General features: G+C 41.1%; 1 protein-coding gene across 6 annotated transcripts in view; it reads right to left on the minus strand.

Annotated features, from left to right (window-relative positions):
- The window catches only part of rbms3 (RNA binding motif, single stranded interacting protein), a 1,363,226-nt gene that overhangs the window by 768,590 nt on the left and 572,893 nt on the right, over window positions 1–21,743 (minus strand). For 5 of the 6 annotated variants that reach the window (XM_060824631.1, XM_060824632.1, XM_060824628.1 and 2 more), the window contains exon 4: window positions 14,503–14,679. In XM_060824631.1, the coding sequence (XP_060680614.1) occupies window positions 14,503–14,679 (177 nt within the window). The remainder of the gene's footprint in view (window positions 1–14,502; window positions 14,680–21,743) is intronic. The other variant, XM_060824630.1, reaches the window with a different exon arrangement.

Genomic DNA, 21,743 nt, shown 5'->3' on the forward strand with positions numbered 1-21,743 from the left:
TAAGCCATTTGGTCTCATATTAACCTGTTATTATGGGCAAAATCTTCCCAGCCCCTGAATGTCATGGGCCTGGGATAGAAAATTGTGAGAATCACACTCGATCAACAGTGAGGAGCTTCCACTGTCAAGAGAAAAACATCTTCTTGTCCAACTAAGTGTTGAATCGTGAGATGAGAATTTCACTCGTGACTGGCAAGAGGCCTGTTTGCATTGTTAATTTATTCCAGCTCACTGATTTGTGGTTACCCATTCTTTCACCAGACAGAAACTAGATGCCAACAATTCTGGACAGGAAAGACAGTGGTAACCTGGTGACTACAGTTCATTGCTTGGAAATCCAGTAGTCCCCAGCATCTTAGGGCATGTGCCATGGGTTGTGACTCCAGCTTCTCTAAGATAAAGAAGTATGCCAATTGCCGACAGCCTGGCATGCCCAGGGCAAGGGTGGTGGTGGAGGGTTGTTTTTCAGACTGTAGATCTGTGACCAGTGGAGTGCCACAAGGATCGGTGCTGGGTCCTCTACTTTTTGTCATTTACATAAATGATTTGGATGCAAGCATAAGAGGTACAGTTAGTAAGTTTGCAGATGACACCAAAATTGGAGGTGTAGTGGACAGCGAAGAGGGTTACCTCAGATTACAACAGGATCTGGACCAGATGGGCCAATGAACTGAGAAGTGGCAGATGGAGTTTAATTCAGATAAATGCGAGGTGCTGCGTTTTGGGAAAGCAAATCTTAGCAGGACTTATACACTTAATGGTAAGGTCCTAGAGGGTGTTGCTGAACAAACAGACCTTGGAGTGCAGGTTCATAGTTCCTTGAAAGTGGAGTCGCAGGTAGGTAGGATAGTGAAAAAGGCGTTTGGTATGCTTTCCTTTATTGGTCAGAGTATTGAGTACAGGAGTTGGGAGGTCATGTTGCGGCTGTACAGGACATTGGTTAGGCCACTGTTGGAATATTGCGTGCAATTCTGGTCTCATTCCTATTGTAAAGATGTTGTGAAACATGAAAGGGTTCAGAAAAGATCTACAAGGATGTTTAGCAGGGTTGGAGGATATGAGCTATAGGGAGAGGTTGAACAGGCTGGGGCTGTTTTCCTTGGAGCGTCGGAGGCTGAGGGGTGACCTTATAGAGGTTTACAAAATTATGAGGGGCATGAATAGGATAAATAGACAAAGTCTTTTCCCTGGAGTCAGGGAGTCCAGAACTAGAGGGCATAGGTTTAGGGTGAGAGGGGAAAGATATAAAAGAGACTTAAAGAGCAACTTTTTCACGCAGAGAGTGCTACGTGTATGGAATGAGCTGCCAGAGGATGTGGTGGAGGCTGGTACAATTGTAACATTTAAGAGGCATTTAGATGGGTATATGAATAGGAAGGGTTTGGAGGGATATGGGCCAGATGCTGGCAGGTGGGACTAGATTGGGTTGGGATATCTGGTCGGCATGGACGGGTTGGATCGAAGGGTCTGTTTCCATGCTGTACATCTCTATGACGCTAAATCCAATGAACTATGCAGAGCAGCTGCAGACGGCCAATGTTTGTCTGGGTACATGGCTGGACTTTAAAGATGGTGCTTGTGCTAGGCATTCTGGGAAGCCCTGGCAGTGATGAGTATTTCTGTCAGTGATGAGATCATCAGGTCACCATACTGGCATGGTGCATTGGTAATGAGGCAGGTTTGGGAAGATAGTATCAGAAACCTCTCTCAGCCTCAAGGAGGAAAACCTTCCAATGAAACTCACCAAAAATTCAGTCCTAGATTTGATGTCTAAATTGAACTAAAATTTTCCAGTATCAACCTATACTTCAAACTTATTCATGAATCCTCCTGGATTGCTGGATCACCCTTTTGGTTCTTTACACAACTGTGCTACAAGAGGACGTGGAAATGCGAGACTGGGTCATAGCCAAGAGGAAGTTGTAAGTGCAATTGTAAACATGGTCAATAAACCACAGTGGCTCCTGTCTGTTGTTCCCAAACCATTAACAAGCTTTCTGCTCACTTTAAACATCTTTCCAGCCAACAGCTTACAATCCAGACCAGAAGAAATCATTTTTGAACTTTCTGTTCTGTTTGGCTCAGATCAATTCCGAATATACTGTGCAATCTCAAGTGTACTGAGAACAGTTGCAAACATGGCCTTCCCCTTCCTCCTGAGCACCTGTCACTCAATAACTCCTCTTTGAAGAATGCTTTTAGCCTCCACTGTCCCTACCAAGTCTTCTGGCCTTCGCAGCCATAAAGAGAGATTCATGGCTCCCATTCAATCATTTTTAAAAATCAATTCTAGGGATGTTCACAATATTGAAAAGGTCACATTTATTGCTTATAGTTAACTTTATTGAGATTGTTTTAAACTGCTACCTTCTTTGTGGTGATAATGTGCTGCCACAGTGGACTAGGTAGGTCATTCCAGGATTTATATACAGCAAGGATGAACCAAGGCCAGAAATATCTAAGTCATGACTTGGAGTCGAAAGTATTTTTATGGCTGCTCTTGTCTTTCAAGATGGTTGAGACCACAGGGCTGGGAACATGTATGTTGTAATGTGTTGGGAAGAGAGGCATGTCATGGAGTCATGGAGTTGTACAGCACGGAAACAGACCCTTCAGTCCAACTCATCCATAGAACATAGAACATAGAACAATACAGCGTAGTACAGGCCCTTTGGCCCTCGATGTTGCGCTGACCAGTCATACCAATCTGAAGCCCATCTAACCTACACTAATCCGTTTATGCCCATATGCTTGTCCAATGACAACTTAAATGCACTTAAAGTTGGTGATTCTACGACTGTTGCAGGCAAAGCATTCCATACCCTTACTACTCTCTGAGTAAAGAAACTATCTCTGACATCTGTCCTATACCTATCACCCCTCAATTTAAAGCTATGCTCCCTCATGCTCGCCGTCACCATACTTGGAAAAAGGCTCTCCCTGTCCACCCGATCTAACCCTCTGATTATCTTATATGTCTCTATTAAGTCACCTCTCAACCTTCTTCTCTCCAACGAAAACAGCCTCAAGTCCCTTAGCCTTTCCTCGTAAGACCTTCCCTCCATACCAGGCAACATCCTAGTAAATCTCCTCTGCACTCTTTCCAAAGCTTCCACATCCTTCTTATAATGTGGTGACCAGAACTGTACACAATACCCCAAGTGCGGCCACACCAGAGTTTTGTATAGCTGTAGCATAACCTCATGGTTCCGGAACTCGATCCCTCTATTAATAAAAGCTAAAACATTGTATGCATTCTTAATGACCCTGTCAACCTGGGTGGCAACTTTCAAGGATCTGTGTACCTGGACACCGAGGTCTCTCTGCTCATCTACACTAACAAGAATCTTACCATTAGCCCAGTACTTTGCATTCCAGTTACTCTGACCAAAGTGAATCACCTCACACTTGTCCGCATTAAACTCCATTTGCCACCTCTCAGCCCAGCTCTGCAGCTTATCTATGTCTCTCTGTAACCTACAACATCCTTCATCACCATCCACAACTCCACTGACCTTAGTGTCGTCTGCAAATTTACTAACCCACCCTTCTATGCCCTCATCCAGGTCATTTATAAAAATGATGAACAGCAGTGGACCCAACACTGACCCTTGCGGTACACCACTAGTTACTGGTCTCCAGGATGAACATTTCCCATCAACCACCACTCTCTGTCTTCTTTCAGCAAGCCAATTACTGATCCAAACTGCTATATCTCTCACAATCCCATTCCTCCGCATTTTGTACAATAGCCTACCGTGGGGAACCTTATCGAACGCCTTTCTGAAATCCATATACACCACAGCAACTGGTTTACTCTCATCTACCTGTTTGGTCACCTTCTCAAAGAATTGAATTAGGTTTGTGAGGCACGACTTACCCTTCACAAAACCGTGCTGTGTATTCCTAATCAAATTATTCTTTTCTAGATGATTATAAATCCAATCTCTTATAACCTTTTCCAACACTTTACCAATAACTGAAGTAAGGCTCACTGGTCTACAATTACCATGCTGACTAGATACCCTAAATAAATCTAGTCAAATTTGCCAGCATTTGGCCCATAGCTCTCTAAACCCTTCCTCTTCATATTCCCATCCAGATGCCTCTTAAGTGTTGTAATTGTAACAGCCTCCACCACTTCCTCTGGCAGCTCATTCCATACACGTACCACCCTCTGTGTGAAAAAGTTTCCCCTTGGGTCTTTTTAAATCATTTCTCTCTCATTTTAAACCAATGACCTCTAGTTTTGGGCTCCCCTACTCTGGGGAAAAGACGTCAGCTTTTTACTCTATCCATGCCCCTCATGATTTTAGAAACTTCTGTTACGTCACCCCTCAGCCTCCCACGCTCCAGAGAAAACAGCCCCAGAATATCCAGTCTCTCCCTAGAGCTCAAATTCTCCAGCCCTGGCAACATCCTTGCAAATCTTTTCTGAACCCTTTCAAGTTTCACAACATCCTTCCTATAGCAGTGAAAGCAGAACTGAATGCAGTATTCCAAAAATGGCCTAACCAATGTCCTGTATAGCCGCAACATGACCTCCCAACCCCTGTACTTAATACTCTGACCAATAAAGGCAAGCTTACCAAATACCTTTTATACTATCCTGTCTATCTGTGTGTGTTCATGTTATAGAGGGAGAATGATTGATTCCAATATGTGTGGAATATGGACAGCTTGTCCATAATGAGCATTCATTAAATGTTTGACCATTTCTTTTGAATGAATGAATGATTTTATTGTCACATGTATTTTGCAGTGAGAAAAGCCATAAAATACAGAGAAAAGTTTTTCTATTGTTGCCATGATCTGGCACCATTTTGAATAGTGTTAAGAATAATAAAAAAATGTAATAGCTTGAAGAGAGTGCATTAGTCCTTAGCCAAATTATATTGACATCATATAGTTATTATATTCAAATTTACAGTGTTCCAGTGTTAATAATTGCATAATGAATATGATGCTTCATTGCTGTTTTATATTTGCTAGCATCTGCAATCACTTATTTTCAGGCATTAAAGTGGAATCACATTGAGAAATAGATTGGTCTCTGTCATGAGTTGTAAGTAATTGAAGAGCCAGCATTGATCATTGCAGCACTCCACTAGTCACAGTTTCAAACATGTTCCACTTACATAGACACATCTAGTTGTTCACTAGTCCTGTATGCATTCCAATATATTACCCTAGCTCCATGAACTTCTTGTATTAACCTTCCGTGACCCTGACGAATACCTTTTGAAAATCCAAGCATGCTATATCTGCAGGTTCTCCTTAATCTAGTTTCATCCTTGAAAATCTCTAATAAATGTGTCAAACATGGTTTCTTGACAAAATATTCACCTATAGAAGACAATAAAACCAAGATTCAAAGAGGACAAGGAAACATTTTTCCTAACAGTCTGAGTTCAAGATTAGAGGAGGTAATGAAGTGTTATATACGGCTATCAGAGGACAAATCCAAGGTCATGTACAAACCATCTCACCATGGTTCTGACCAGATCAAGAAAAGGTCTGAATATTAATTGCCCTGCAAATCTCTGTGGCCTCAAAATAGATGAGAGCAGGAAATTACAAGGAGATCAAGGCCCAGATTTTGACCACTAGAATGGGTAGGGCAAGCCAGAAAACTTTTTCTGGGGTAATTTCACCTGCTTGGCAAAAAGGTTCCCGAAGTTAGTATTCCTTGTTCTGCCAAGTGGGTTTGGATATAGAATGAAGCCTATTGGCTATAGGGATGGTCAAAATGAGATGGTTCAAAGGCCTACCTCCATTCTCTGGGATTTTGAACCAGTTGTGTTATAAGATTTTACGTTCTTGAGCGTACCTACATAATGCCTATCCTATCATGTGTCCATGCCCCTTCATACTCCCATGCTGACTCAGTCCAATTCATGCCTTTCACTCATGGTCCTTTATACCTACTTTGTAACATGTGCCCTTGTCTTTTGTACTCTACATGATAACTAGTATGTATTCATACTCCTATGACGATGCTGTGGCTATTTATTTTTAAGAGAGTTTTAAGGTAGTGGTGAAAAGCTAGCTGGTGGAGACACATAAAGTAAACAGCTTGGGAGGCCTTCAGCATTTTTTTAAACAATAGAAGCAGCCTGGATGGGTGTGACCAGCTCTCACAGACCAGAATTTCTAGATTTTAGTTTTTTATCTTTGAGATTCAGCAGCACTTGCTATCGGAGTCACAAAAGGGTTGGAAGCTGCAGTAAGTATCTCCTAGCTGCTACTCTGTCTCAGATTTCTCTCAATGGTTTTCCTTCTGGGTTGCTAGAGCTACCTGTGAGATAAATTTATTTGTTGAATATTGACAAAAGGTGTGTTTATGGAATGTTATTATATTGGAAAGTTAATTACTAATAGCCTGAATCTATTTTTAGGTTAGGTTTTCTAATACCATTACGTTATTATAAGTTCTTCCTTCTTCTGTTGTATTTTAACTACAATGTTTAAAACCATTGTGTTTTGCTTAATGCCAAGTAGTTTGACTAGTCGAATTTGCACCTGGAACACAGACTTAACATTTGCCTTTAAAATATGAAAAATGTAGGGTCTAGGCTTCCTTCCTAAAATATTTTGAGGGGGTCTGGTGTTATCCATAACACTCCTCACCCACTCCCATGGTCCATTAAACTTAGCAATTCACCCCAACTTGCATCCATTCTGCATAGATCTCATAAGCCCATGTAGAAATGAGAGAAAATAAAGCTTTAAAATTCTAACATAGATTCTCCTATTCAGATGAGATAGCAAAAAAAATTCTTATTGGTGTAAGTTCATACAAAGGTTTCTTTAAAATCTCAAGTGTTTATTCTAATTCACCACTTTCAAACACAACTAATCCTTTAATGGCCTCTTTATGCTGTCAAAGAAAACTATGAACTCAGAAAACCCTTGCTGAGGTCATTTTTGCTTGTGAACATCAAAAACTACTCACAAAGAAGATTAGCACTAACCCGCATGCAATTTAAATCTGGAAATTTGTCATCAAACACACAGTGAAATGCTGGAATCTTCACTCCTGAAGTGTTGTGCATGCTGTGTTAATTGAAATTTTCAGGTCTGAGTTTGGTTTTTGTGAGGCAAGAGTATCAAGGAATATGCAGAAATTGTGAGTAATGGAGTTGAGGTACAGATCAGTCATCATCTAATAAAATATTTGAAGATGTTCTAGCAGCTGAATGGCCTAAACCTGTCCCAACTGAAAAATTTCATGACTGTCTAAACAAGTTTAACTACAGGCCATTCTGCTATAACATGCATTTTGTTAACACAAACCTGCTGCAGTGTGATTGCCGAATTTGGAATGCTGTTTCTAAAACGCGAACATTTCAAGCGTGTGTTGGCTGTAACATGATTACATCGCCAATACTGTTTCTGAAGTGGGATTTTTCTATAATGCGGGATTGCACAGGAATGCAACTATCGCGTTATTGAAGAACTACTTGTATATAATGAAATAAACAAACACTTCAGCAATTATTTTGCAGGCAATCATCTTTGTTATAATAATGTGTGGAGTGCAGCACTTTGTTATCCCCATAAAAGATGGCTTAATGAGACAATTAGTCAATTATTTAATTTTCTGTTAATTGCATGCTTTAACAGATTAATCTAAAAACACTGTAATTGGTCACTAAGCACAGAAACATCCATATATTGGAGTTTAGTATTAGGCTAGATGACAATTTCACAATGCCTGCCCTGCACTTCTTTGTCACTGATGTGCTATTGTAACTGTTGGGAGTCTGCACATCCATTCTATCCAGCTGTGTGTTTACACTGAGCCATCATCATTATATCTGACTAGCCATGGGTAACAGACAGTCCGATATTGAAGTTGAACTGAAGGTAAATTTTTATTTGTAATATGTTATACTTATTGAAATAGCACGTAAACTATCTGTATGGTTTTCTATTATGAGAGACTGCCACTGAAAGCAATAATCAATTATTTTAGCTTTCAAAATGCACCTGTGTTGATGTAAGACATTTCTTCAAAAAAATCCCAACTCAAGATGTTCAAGTGCATTTGTTGCTTGTATCACTTCTAAATATCGATGAATATAATCTGATCATTGGTGGTGTTGTAGGCAGTAAAGAAGATTATCTCAGAGTACAACAGGACCTTTATCAAATGGGCCCATGGGCTGATGAGTGGCAGATGGAGTTTAATTTCGATAAATGCGAGGTGTTGGATTTGGGTAAGACAAACCCAGGGCAGGACTTATACACTGAATGGTAAAGCTGTGGGGGGTGTTGCTGAACAAAGAGACCTCAGGGTGCTGGTGCGTTGTTCCTTGAAAGTGGAGTCACAGGTAGGCAGAGTGGTGAAGAAAGCATTTGGCATGCTGGCCTTTACTTGTCAGAACATTGAGTATATGAGTTGAGAAACAGTGTAGCAGCTGTACAGGACATTGGTAAGACCACCTTTGGAATACTTTGCACAGTTCTGGTTGCCCTTCCATAGTAAGGATGTCGTTAAACTTGAGAGGGTGCAGAAAGATTTACAAGGCTGTTGCCGGGACTGGAGAGTTTGAGCTGTAGGGATAGGCTGAATAGGCTGGGGTGTTTTTCCCTGGAGCATCGAAGGGCTAAGAGGCGACCTCATAGAAGTTTATAAAATCATGAGGGGCATGGATGGGGTGCATAGCCAAGGTATTTTTCCTACAGTGGGGGAGTCCAAAATGAGAGGACATTGGTTTAAGGTGAGAGGGGAAAGATGTGAAAAGGACCTGAGGGGTAACTTTTTCACGCAGAGAGTGGTGCAAGTATGGAATGAGCTGCCAGAGGAAGTGGTGGAGGTGGGTACAATTACAACATACAAAAGGCATCTGAATGGGAAGGGTTTTATGGGAAAATGACCAAATGCTATCAAATTGGACATGATCAGATTGGGATGTCTGTTCGGTGCAGTTGGGTGGACTGAAGGGTCTGTTTTCATGCTATATGACTCTATGTTTCGACAAAATAGATTTCCCGATTATAGTAGATTTGTCATGGATGTGGGCCCTAAACGAGTCATAAGTTTAGGGGGTGAAGAAATAATAATACTCACCAAAGAGTGATACATCACACCATATTTAACAGAAGTATATGGCACAAGACAAGACTAATAATTTCTGATAAGATCAAATTCTTCTGAAGATCATTCTCGTACAGTATTAAGTCACTCTCATTCACTTCAGAGTGATTTATCTGCCATATGTTTAAGTGCACAAAGTACTGTCCTACTGTAAATCATTCATGTTAACATGCGAACTGAAAGGATATCCCCATTCTCCATTCTCTCCAGAAGGAAAATTTCATAGCCACATGCTTCAGCTTGGAGAGGACATGTGTTGGGGACATCTTTTCAAACATGTGATTGCAGATACTTTCTTTAAAGAACCATTTATGTGTTCAACTTTTAATATTGTAGTCTCTTTCCCTGTGCCAGAATGGCTGAAGAACGTTCTATGAAATTCAATCTGATGTAATGGAAATAGCAGGATGGTGGTGGATGGAAATTAAAGGATTATGACACCAGATTGGAGCTACAAATGAGCAGATATTGTTTCTGAAAAATACTCAGGCATGCACTAAGCAACAATATTCCTGTTTCAAAGATTTTTAGATAATTAAAGGTGTTGATGATTAGGGGCCACATTTAGAGAAACAGTTTTTCTGACAGTCTTACATTATGACTGGTCAACAACAGCTGGTATTTACATAGCAACAGTAAAATTTCCCAGAACATAGACATTCTGATCATAATATACAGGCACAGAGGTAAGCCATTGAGTCTTGTCTACCATACACAAAGATCATGACTGATCTGAAACTTTCTCAAATCCAATTGCCCTGAATCATTTGATTCCCTTATTAATTAAAAACCTGCCTATGATCTCATTGAATCTACTTACTGAACCAGTTTTAACATCCTCTGCAGTAAAGAATTTCACAGGTTCATTACTCTCTGAGAGAAAAAGAATCCCTCCTCATCTCTGACTTAAACGTGAAAACCCTTATTTGGAAATGGTGCCCTCTGGGCCTAGACTTTCCCACAAAGCGAAACAACCTTTCTGCGTCTGACCTGTCGAGTCCCCTAAGAGTCTTGTAGGTTTCAGTACATAGAACATTACAATGTAGCACAGGTCCTTCGGCTCTCGATGTTGTACCGACCAGTAACACCAATCTGAAGCCCATCTAACCTCCACTCTTCCATATGTTTGTCCAATGACAACTTAAATGCACTTAAAGTTGGTGAATCTACTACCGTTACAGGCAAAGCATTCCATGCCCTTACTACTCTCTGAGTAAAGAAATTACCTCGGACATCTGTCCTATATCTATCACCCCTCAATTTAAAGCTACGCCCCTTGTGCTCACCGTCCCCATTCTTGGAAAAAGGCTTTCCCTGTCCACCCTATCTAACCCTCTGATTATCTTATATGTCTCTATTAAGTCACCTCTCAACCTTCTTCTCTCCAACGAAAACAGCCTCAAGTCCCTCAGCCTTTCCTCGTAAGACCTTCCCTCCATACCAGGCAACATCCTAGTAAATCTCCTCTGCACCCTTTCCAAAGCTTCCACATCCTTCTTATAATGCGATGACCAGAACTGTACACAATACTCCAAGTTCGGCCGCACCAGAGTTTTGTACAGCTGTAGCATAACTTCATGGTTCCGGAACCCAATTGCTCTATTAATAAAAGCTAAAACACTGTATGCCTTCTTAATGACTCTGTCAACCTGGGTGGCAACTTTCAAGGATCTGTGTACCTGGACACCGAGATCCCTCTGCTCACCTACACTAACAAGAATCTTACCATTAGCCCAGTACTTTGCATTCCAGTTACTCTGACCAAAGTGAATCACCTCACACTTGTCTACTTTAAACTCCATTTGCCACCTCTCAGCCCAGCTCTGCAGCCTATCTATGTCTCTCTGTAACCTACAACATCCTTCATCACTATCCAGAACTCTACCAACCTGAGTGTCGTCTGCAAAGTCACTAACCCACCCTTCTACACCCTCATCCAGGTCGTTTATAAAAATGACGAACAGCAGTGGACCCAACACCGACCCTTGCGGTACACCACTAGTTACTGGACTCCAGGATGAACATTTTGCATCAACCACCACCCTCTGTCTTCTTTCAGCAAGCCAATTACTGATCCAAACTGCTAAATTTCTCATAATCCCATTCCTCCGCATTTTGTACAATAGCCTACCATGGGGAACCTTATCAAACGCCTTGCTGAAATCCATATACACCATATCAACTGATTTACTCTCATCTACCTGTTTGGTCATCTTCTCAAAGAACTCAATAAGGTTTGTGAGGCACGACCTACTCCTCACAAAATCAAATTATTCTTTTCTAGATGGTTATAAATTCTCTCTTATAACCTTTTCCAACACTTTACCAACAACTGAAGTAAAGCTCACTGGTCTATAGTTACCAGGATTGTCTCTACTCCCCTTCTTGAACAGGGGAACCACATTTGCTATCCTCCAGTCTTCTGGCTCTATTCCTGTAGACAATGATGATTTAAAGATCAATGCCAAAGGCTCAGCAATCTCCTCCCTGGCTCCCAGAGGATCCTAGGATAAATCCCATCCGGCCCAAGGGAACTTCTCTATTTTCACACTCTGCAGGATTTCTAATACCTCTTCCTTGTGATAAGGTTCCCCACAGCAAGGAGGTCTCTCAATAAGGTCTTCTAAACTCTATGAGTACAGGCCCAACCTACTCAACCTCTTCTCATATCACAGTCCCTCCATACCCTGGAGTCAGCATGGGGAATTTTCTCTGGACAACTTAGATGAATGGACGAAAACTATTCACAGTATTTCAGCTTGGGTATGACTAGTACCTTGTGTAATTTTAACAATACATCCTTATTTTTATATTCCATTCCATTTGAAATATACAGCATCATTTCAGTTGCCTTCCCTATTAACCACTGAACTCGGATGCCAACATTTTTGTGATTCCTAGATGAGGACTCTGAAATCCTTCTGTTCTATATCTTTCTGTAATCTTTCTCCATTTATATAATATTCAGCTCCTCTATTCTTTCTGCTAAAGACCATAACCTTCACTTTCCCACATTATATTCCATTTGCCAAATTTTACCCATTCACGTAACCTGTAGACATCCCTCTATAGACTGTTTGTGTCATCCTGACCACTGTCTTCCCACTAACTGCAGTATGATCATCGAGCTGAGAAAAAAACAACTTCATCAATCAAATAACCAACCTTCCATAACTAGATATGGAGGAACTTGCCCAATTCCTTTCAGAACATCGGTATTGAATAGTTCTTTCTACATGTGTTGCTAACCTGTTCTGAAGGTGATAATTGTGGAAAAGCAGCTTTAGGATGTGGATGATCAATTTTTGCTGAAGAATGCTGTATGAAAGTTGCCTCATTGTACTATTTGCAACCAATTGTCTAAAGTCTAATCATTCTACATTAATGAAAACTCAAATATGTCTTCTCACTGCTATTTTTAAGCCAATAATTTTCTAATGCAAGTAACCTTGACTCCTTGAGTGTACCTGATTATTAAATGCAATGACTGTGCAATTGGACCACCAGATGCTGCATGTGTAGTAGCATAATAAAACTATTCCTGTACAGAATCTATTAAAACATATTCATTCCAACTCCTATCTATTGCTTTTTGACATTCAAAGATGTCACATCTGAAAATATCACACATTAGCCTATGAAACTTCCATAAGTTCCTCAGACCTCTAGCCATCCACAAACTATGTTTCTCCAAAACTGGACTATTGTGGATCCTCCTTTTCCATTGCAGTGTTGTTGAAAGCTCTCAAACATCCAAGCCAGAAGCTCCAACATCCATTTACAAGTCTCTCTATGGCCATATCTTGTGGTCCTTATAAGCTCCCTTTTAGATCACCCTTGAAATATCCCTCCTAATATCTCTGTTCTTGGCTCAGATTTTTGATTGTCTACTTATCTATGAAGAGTCTCAGGACAGTGTATAAACACAAAAAGAACAATTTCCATTCACAAAGTGCTTTGATTGTGATAAAGCATCCAAAGGTGCTTTACAGCATCAATTCTTAAACAGAATTTGACACTGTGCCACATTTGATATTTTGAAAGACAATGGAAAACCCAGAGATTGTCTGAAAGGAACATCTTGAGGACAGATGAAGAGATTTGGTGATTCAATTCCAAATCTGAAAGCCTGGTCACCAGGAGGCCAATGATGAGGAGATTAAAATCGTGGGAGTTGAAGAGGCCTTGGATACAGCTGGGAATTGTAGGTCTGAAGAATGTTATAGAGGTAGAGAGTGAAGTTGTTGTTGTTTTAAATGTTCATATTACCCAGTGAGATGTAAATAGTTATGTGGGTGTGGTGTACAAGGATATAATTTCTTCATTAATCTATCACTGTGAGTGAACATAATATTTTTCAGATATCAACCAGACCACATCACCATCTCTAAGCATGTTCATACAAACCTTTTTTGTTTAATCCATGAACACTAGGTCACATGTTCTACACACCAAGTAACAGCAGAACACTCAACTCTTCTTGACCATTGCCTTGATAGATCAACTAGATTATCATATGACAGTCAGTAACTGATAAATATGTAGATATAAATATTTCTGGCAACAGTAATAAAATGACATGTTGGAAAGCCCAAAGACCGATTTATAATGCAGAATCCTTGTTAAGGGTAACCGAGAGTTCACTTATGCACCTTCCCCCAAATTTTCCCCAACTCCAAGTATCCCAGTTTATGATGATCTCTTTAACGTAATCAGGATTAGTTCCTGAATGGAAAACATCTCCTATATAAGTGAGTTTAATTGGTTTAGCAAGGTGCAGCATGATTTCAAACACACAGTCAGAAGCAATTTTAGTCCTTCTGCAAACATGCAAGTCCAAGTTGATAATAAATGCAATATATATTCCATTACATCGCAACTGTCAATATTTCTCTGTTTTATTCACAACTTTTTCTGCCACTCCTTATCGTGAACTTAGATAAACATTCTTTGTAAACGACTTTATGATTTCAGCACAAATTGATCATTTTTAGATCTCTCCAGAATACTCTGTAACTGTGAAGGATCAAAGATAGCACAGACTCTTCAGTTTGTCAGTATCATTAGGAAAATATAAAGTCATGGAAAAACAATTTGTTAAAAGGCCAAAACAGTGTTAGGAATCCTTAGACTTGCCACAAACAACAACATTCAAAAAGAGGAGCAACATCTAGTGGTGAACCTTTTTTTAACCTGATTTTTCAAGATTACATCAGGATTGCTTCATGGTACCACACCCAAAGAGAACAGAGTAAAATCAACTATTATTCAAACCACCATCACTTTTACTCTTTGCCAGCAAAAGAAGTCCAACATATATGTAACGACTATTTCTAGCCACGCATTTTAGATATTGTTGAAAATCATTCAGTTTAATAATGCCCAGTTGGCGTACTTACGGCAGGATGCCCAGGACAGTAGCTGTAACTGGCATGGGACTGATAGTGAATGTTAGCCCTGGGGTAGGTGTAATTGTTCCAGGCAGACTGGTTGTTGTTCCATTGTGGGGTAAAGCCAGGGCTCATGGTGACCCTTGCCTTACTGTTCTGGTATGTTCTCACTGCAGGGCCTGGCTGCTGGGAGAAATAAAATGGCAGCTGTAAATAGGATTCAATGCAGCAAATATGGAACATGTTTTACTATTCTTTGTGGTCAAAAAAATAATGTTACAAATCAATCCTTTTAAATTAAGATTAGTTTTAATATATTTGCATTTTAGCATGCAATTTGCAATTATTCAGAAAATGTTTTTGTGTAATTTTCAACCATTCTGTGTTGTGAAAATACAATATCAGAAACTGACGGACGCTGAACCCTGGTAGGAGACAAACTATAATGGTGATAAGTGCTCAGCCACTTCTTATAAGCATTGGGCATGTTGTCAGCCTTTATTCTGTTTTGATTTGGAGATCAGATTAGATTAGATTAGATTACTTACAGTGTAGAAACAGGCCCTTCGGCCTAACAAGTCCACACCGACCCACCGAAGCGCAACCCACCCATACCCCTACATTTACCCCTTACCTAACACTACAGGCAATTTAGCATGGCCAATTCACCTGACCCGCACATCTTTGGACTGTGGGAGGAAACTGGAGCACCCGGAGGAAACCCACGCAGACACGGGGAGAACGTGCAAACTCCACACAGTCGCCTGATTCGGGAATTGAACCCGGGTCTCTGGCGCTGTGAGACAGCAGTGCTAACCACTGTGCCTACTGGGGCGTACAAAGTTACAATTCACACAACACCAGGTTATAATCCAACAGATTTAATTGGAAGCACTAGCTTTCGGAGTGCCATTCCTTCATCAGTGTTCCCACTCCATAACCACCAATTCTAATAATGGGCTGAATGGCCATCTTCTATACTGTAAGGTCCTATGTTTCTATTTACAAAATCTCTCACTTATCTGTTAAACCTTGCAAATCACATTTACTGATTCTTATAATCAATTTCATAATGAAAAAGAGGAAAGGGTAGCAGCAATAGAAATGCTACACTGTGTTAATGTTCTTCATTTGCAAATAAATATCTTGGTGCACTTTACAGGTAGGAATGAAGATACAATGGAAAAGGGGGGTTTCATAAGAAGGTTGAGGAAAGCACAATTGCAAAGAAGGATTTTGAAAGCAGAGAGCAAATAATGAAATGTTGAGACAGTTCCAATGGGCAGATTCAAAGGAAGTTGAAGAAGTAGCTACCAAAGGTGAAGTGGAGCACATGAAATAACACAGAAGGCATGGAGGAGCAGACAGCCAAAAAGTCATAGAGTCATACAGATGTATCGCATGGAAACAGACCCATCAGTCCAACCCGTCCATGCCGACCAGATATCCCAACCCAACCTAGTCCTATCTGCCAGCACCCAGCCCATATCCCTCCAACCCTTCCTATTCATATACCCATCCAAATGCCTCTTAAATGTTGCAATTGTACCAGCCTCCACCACATCCTCTGGCAGCTCATTCCATACATATACCACCCTCTGCGTGAAAAAGTTGCCCCTTAGGTCTCTTTCATATCTTTCCCCTCTCACCCTAAACCTATGTCCTCTAGTTCTGGACTCCCTGACCCCAGGGAAAAGACTTCGTCTATTTACCCTATCCATTCCCCTCATAATTTTGTAAACCTCTATAAGGTCACCCCTCAGCCTCCGACGCTCCAGGGAAAACAGCCCCAGTCTGTTCAGCCTCCCCCTGTAGCTCAGGTCCTCCAACCCTGGCAACATCCTTGTAAATCTTTTCTGAACTCTTTTAAGTTTCACAATATCTTTCCGATAGGAAGGAGACCAGAATTGCATGCAATATTCTAACAGTGGCCTAACCAATGTCCTGTACAGCCGCAACAAGACCTCCCAACTCCTGTACTCAGTACTCTGACCAATAAAAAAGGAAAGCATACGAAACGCTTTCTTCACTATCCTATCTACCTGCAACTCCACTTTCAAAGAGCTATGAACCTGCATTCCAAGGTCTCTTTGTTCAGCAACACTCCCTAGGACCTTACCATTCACTAAGTTAGGTCAAAGATAAAGCTGGCATGGAATTATAATGGACGTCAGAGCAACACCAAAGATCACAACATTAACTGAATGATGGCCAATATTGGCATGATTGAGAGTGTCACCACATTTTACAGATAAAGACACAAGCTGCATTGTTTGTTTAAGAGAACCAGCAAATAGAGGCAAGAACATGAGCAGGCTAAATCCTGCATGTTAGACTAAAATTGAGAAATTTGAAAATATCATGTATTGATTTTCACACTTTCTCCCATTTCTTGAATTAGTACTTTTATTTCTAATCCAAGAAAATAAGGCTTTAAAATTCCCCAGTATCTCCCAGCTGCAGTGCTCTGTTTTGCTAAAAAAAAACTCCACATGAAAGATGGAAGGGGGCAAAAAATTTCCTGTGTGTCTTAGATTTGCTGTAGCTGCTGATTAAGAATTCAGAACTGTAGTAAACTTCCTCAGCATCTTCTGTCAGGCTTCTTGCAGGAGAATGAAATGTTTGTAATACTTTGGAAGCTGGAGGAATTTTCTGGGCCGAAGCCAGATCCTGAATTGCACTCAGACAGAAGCAAACAGGAAACACTTCTGCAGCCCTGCAAAAAAAACGCTGTGAATCAACAAACTATAAACTCTCCAGTTGCATGTCGACACAAATATAGCGAAGGGAACTTTTTGTTGCCCTATACATGAAATGAATGCATCAAGCTTCATTGTACATTTCAGTAGAAACCAGCATTTAGTCAGTGAAGCTTGCCTCCAATAACACTGAGAAATATAAGTTAATGTTCTGATTTGATCATGTTAGTCGCAGATTTGATTTTGGCCAATGTAGTATCACTTTAACCCTTGTAGGTCGACACTCATTTAAAGTGTCTGCCTACAAAGTCAATAGACATCACATTTTAAAGAACAACTGCAGATGAAAGGGGTTACTTTCCTCAGTTCTTGACTTCTTTGGGGTACAATTCACTATTTGCCAATCGAGCCTTCTCCTACCAATGTGCACTGCTAATATGCATTTCAAAGGTTATCCTTAAACCTAATGCTGCATGCATATTACAGGAACCTAGCAACTTCCACACTGATTCCACCCCTACATAACCTTACTTACCAATAATCCAATTTAAACATTTGGCAAAACCTGATCAAAACTTCAAAGAATCTAATGCAGTCCCCCAAAACTGACTGTTTAAAAACAGGCTGGCGACACATGAAGAGTTAGATTGAAAGAGCAGTGCGATTGGGCTTTCGCAATTTCATTCTTTGTTAAAATTAATTCACGGGATGAGGGCATCACTGACAAAGCCAGCATTTATCGCCCATCCCTACTTGGCCAGAGGACAGTTAGGAATCAGCACATTGCTGTGAGTTTGGAGTCACATGTAGGCCAGACCAGGTAAAGATGGCAGCTTCCTTCCCTGAAAGACATTCATAAACTAGATGTTTTTTTACAACAATCAGCAACAGATTCATGCTCATCATTAGACTCTTAATTCCAAATGTCTTACTGAATTCGAATTCTACCATCGCCGTGGTATGATTCAAACTCAGGTCCCCATAACATTACCTGCGTCTCTGGATTAACAGGACATCTATAATACCACTAGGCCATCACCTATAAGTATTAAAAATATTCTTTCCTGTGATAAAAAAAATTCCTGCAGATGTCCCTCAGAAAAAAAAAATGATTTTGCTGTTTCCTTCAGTTATTTTCTGATATTTTGGAAGCTTACTTTAAGAGGACAATGAGCAGGCGTGGAATTATGGGATTGCTCTAATCATGGATGCGGAAGTTGGACAGGGTTGGATGTTGGCAGTGCTGATGGTGGAAAGAGTGCCTTGCTAGTGGTTGCTAGGGAATAGGAATGTGCCACAGGAGAATGATGGCCGTCAGTTGATGGGGTTGCCCAATGCCAGTCTGAAGCTGCAATGTTCAGTGGGAATTCAAAGAAGTTCCCCAGGGCAGGGTTCACCAGATGACATCGAAAACAGTCCAATCCTCCTGGTCGACTCACAGCACTGAAATAGCACTTACTGAAATAACTCCACAGAGGCCGGTATCCCATCATCAAGTCATCCTCCATTTACATATGGAGAGACCTTGACACTGATCCAGATCCCTCAGAACCAACTCTGAGCAGAAACAGAACCTCTGGCCTTCCTGCTTTTCTCCGCCAGGCAGGGGTCCCTGACTGGAGCAGATTAACAGGCCCAGTCAGGGAACTAATTTCTTATGAGGTCCCCTAGCTGACCTCATTACAATCATTACATTCCACTCCCCCTCCACCTTTGAGTATGAGGACATGGGCTGGTGCTTTTTTTTTGTAGCTCCAAGCAGGCATTTTAGTATCAGATCAGGCTTCTCCATCTCTATCTCTGATATGGGCAGTGTGTAATGTATTGTGCCTCGCACCCAGAGCACCTTGGAAGAAATTCATTCTCCTCTTCAGGCAGCAAAAGCATCGAGGCGGCTACTTCCACCATATCCATCTCAGATTCCAAGGTATTTTCAACTCTTGATGGAGAAGGAGAACCATGGGTTCCAGAACAGTCAGAAAGGCAGTTGAGGAGCCAGGCACGTTTTACTCCTGCACCTTTTGCGAGTTTGCAGCTTTTATATCGTCTACGTGCTTGTTCAGAACTGTCACATCAACTCGAACTTTAAACATCACTGGACCTGAGCTTGTAGTGATCATGCCTCTTACCCATGCAGGGCCATTCCCATGGTTCCTACACTGAACTTTGTCCTCTGAAGTAAACTGTCTCTCTCACTTAGTTGAGTCTAGTGTCTGGCATTGGCATTCCTGATACCTTTCACTCTCCCTCCTTCCCAGGTCCGGGAAGATCTAACTTAACCTGGTGTACAATCTTCTCCTCATTAGCAACAGTGATCTCTGGCGTTGCATGAGGAGTAGTCCCATAAAAAACAGGAACTGAGACAGTTTAGTAACTAATGAAGCTGCAGGCTGTCCTTACATGACAAATACCACTTGACTTTAAGAAATACTTAAATTCCCTGCTGGTAAATGATGGCTTCTGGGAGTCTGTGTAGTGCAAAAGATGAATGCAGGTTTTTTTATCATTAACTCATGTTTGGTGAGTGAACTCTATACACATCCAGCCACTTTGACTGGGCATCCATAATGACTAAGAACATTGAGGCTCTGAAAGGACCTGAATAGTCAACATGGAACCAAGTCCAGGGTTTACCCGGCCATTGTCACAAATGTCGGGGAGCTGCTGGCAATAATTTTTCTCCTCGTTGGCAGTTTGGGCACTCCCCCACCAACGCAGCTATGTCTGCATCCAATCCTGGCCACCAGACATAACTTCTCACCAACATCTTCATTTTGGAAATACCTGGATGACCATGGTGGAGTTCAGTCAGTATCAAGCAGTGACCTTTGCTCATGACAATCACTCTTGCTCTCTATAACAATATGCCATCCTCTACTGTGATCTGGTCTCTCCGGGTCCCAAAATGTTTCAATTCTGGTTGTGATGGCTGTTTGGTTTCCTCCATCACCACCAGCTCTTTCAGTTTTGCCAGAACCAGACCTTTCTGCATCCAAAGTCTGACATTGTCAGCTGTGACTGGAAGCATGTCCAGAAAATGTAAAACCGTCCCAGACTCTTCCAATGGTGGGACCACCGGGGGTGTATCTGCCAGCAGGAGGCAGCTCAATGCATCTGCATTTGCTACTTGGCCTCCCAGACAGTGTTCCAACTTGTAGTTATACATATTTAATATTAGAGCCCACTGCTGAATTCTGCCTGCATTTGACTTGATTTTGATTTGATTTATTGTTGTCACATGTACCTAAAAGTGAAAAGTTTTTTTGTTTGCATTCAGTACAAGCAGATCATAACATACAAGGACAAATAGATCATAGGATGTTTAGACAGAGCAAAGCATATAAGGCTATGGCTGCACAGAAGGTGCACCAAAACAAGATCAACATTAGATTCGAAATTAGGAAAGTCCATTTAGCAGTCTAATAACAGTGGGGCAGCTGTGAGCGCTCTAAGTTGACCTTGCAATTTTTATAGGTATTGCGAGAACTTCCTGACTTCAAATATGACTGCCAAATCTTGCTTCTTTATCTGGGTGTATTTACACTCTGGATTAGCCTAAGTCCTAGATGCATACCTTATTGGATATTCCTCTCCATTAGCCCTTCTATAAGCTAAGACTACCCTGATGCCGTACAGGGAGCCATTGCATGTCAATACCAGGTCTCACTTGGGATCATAGTGTGCCAAAAGCATGAGGATGATCGCTGTTTCTTCACTTCCCTTAAAGCTATAGCTTGGCCACACAACCATTTCCATAACTGATCTTTTTCTAAAAGTTGATGCAATGGTGCCAGGATGGAGGCCAGGTTATGTATGAACTTTCCATAATAATTCACCAGCTCAAGGAAAGACTTAAGCTCTGGTACTGTCATGGGAGCCGGGATGCCTTTGATCGTCCTCACATATTTTCCTAATCAAAAAATATGGAGCCTATCCAGACAAATCTTTCTTAACCAATTTCACCCCATCTGTGTTCTTTACTACAATCAGTGGTAACTGAACCAGCTGCTTCTCATAAGAGACTGGAACTGAAGTTATACCCTTAATCTGGAAAGGTTCCCCAGTATAGGTTCTCAGTCTTGCAAAAGGTCTGATGCAAACTTAAGAGTTGGAGTCCAGAGTGAATTTTGTTGAAGATTGGTTCTGCAATCACTGAAACAGCCACACTGGTATCAACTCCATTAGAACTGGGTGACCATTTAACCAGACATTTATTCGGATTAGTCCTGATTTGAATGTTGCTAAGCAGTTCTACTGTTCCAAACCAGGACTTGCTCGGGTGTGCACTCTCCTGGATACTGACCTGAGTTCTCTTACTCAATTTCGGTCTAGTGAGAGTTTTGTGGGGTGAGTCTCGAGTCCACATACTAGCAGCAACTACAATGATCGCTAACACAGATCCTGAAAAAAGCCTTAACCATTAGGCTGAGGCTTGGCTTTGTTTTGGGGTTTTGCGGTGAATCCCTCAGTTCAGATATGGCCTGAATGAGGCTCTGCAATTGCCTTTTACTCGAGAGGTGTTCTCCAAGCTCATTCAGATTGGTGAAGGTG

Source organism: Hemiscyllium ocellatum, chromosome 5 (genome assembly GCF_020745735.1).
Source record: "Hemiscyllium ocellatum isolate sHemOce1 chromosome 5, sHemOce1.pat.X.cur, whole genome shotgun sequence".
NCBI classification, from domain to species: Eukaryota; Metazoa; Chordata; class Chondrichthyes; order Orectolobiformes; family Hemiscylliidae; genus Hemiscyllium; species Hemiscyllium ocellatum.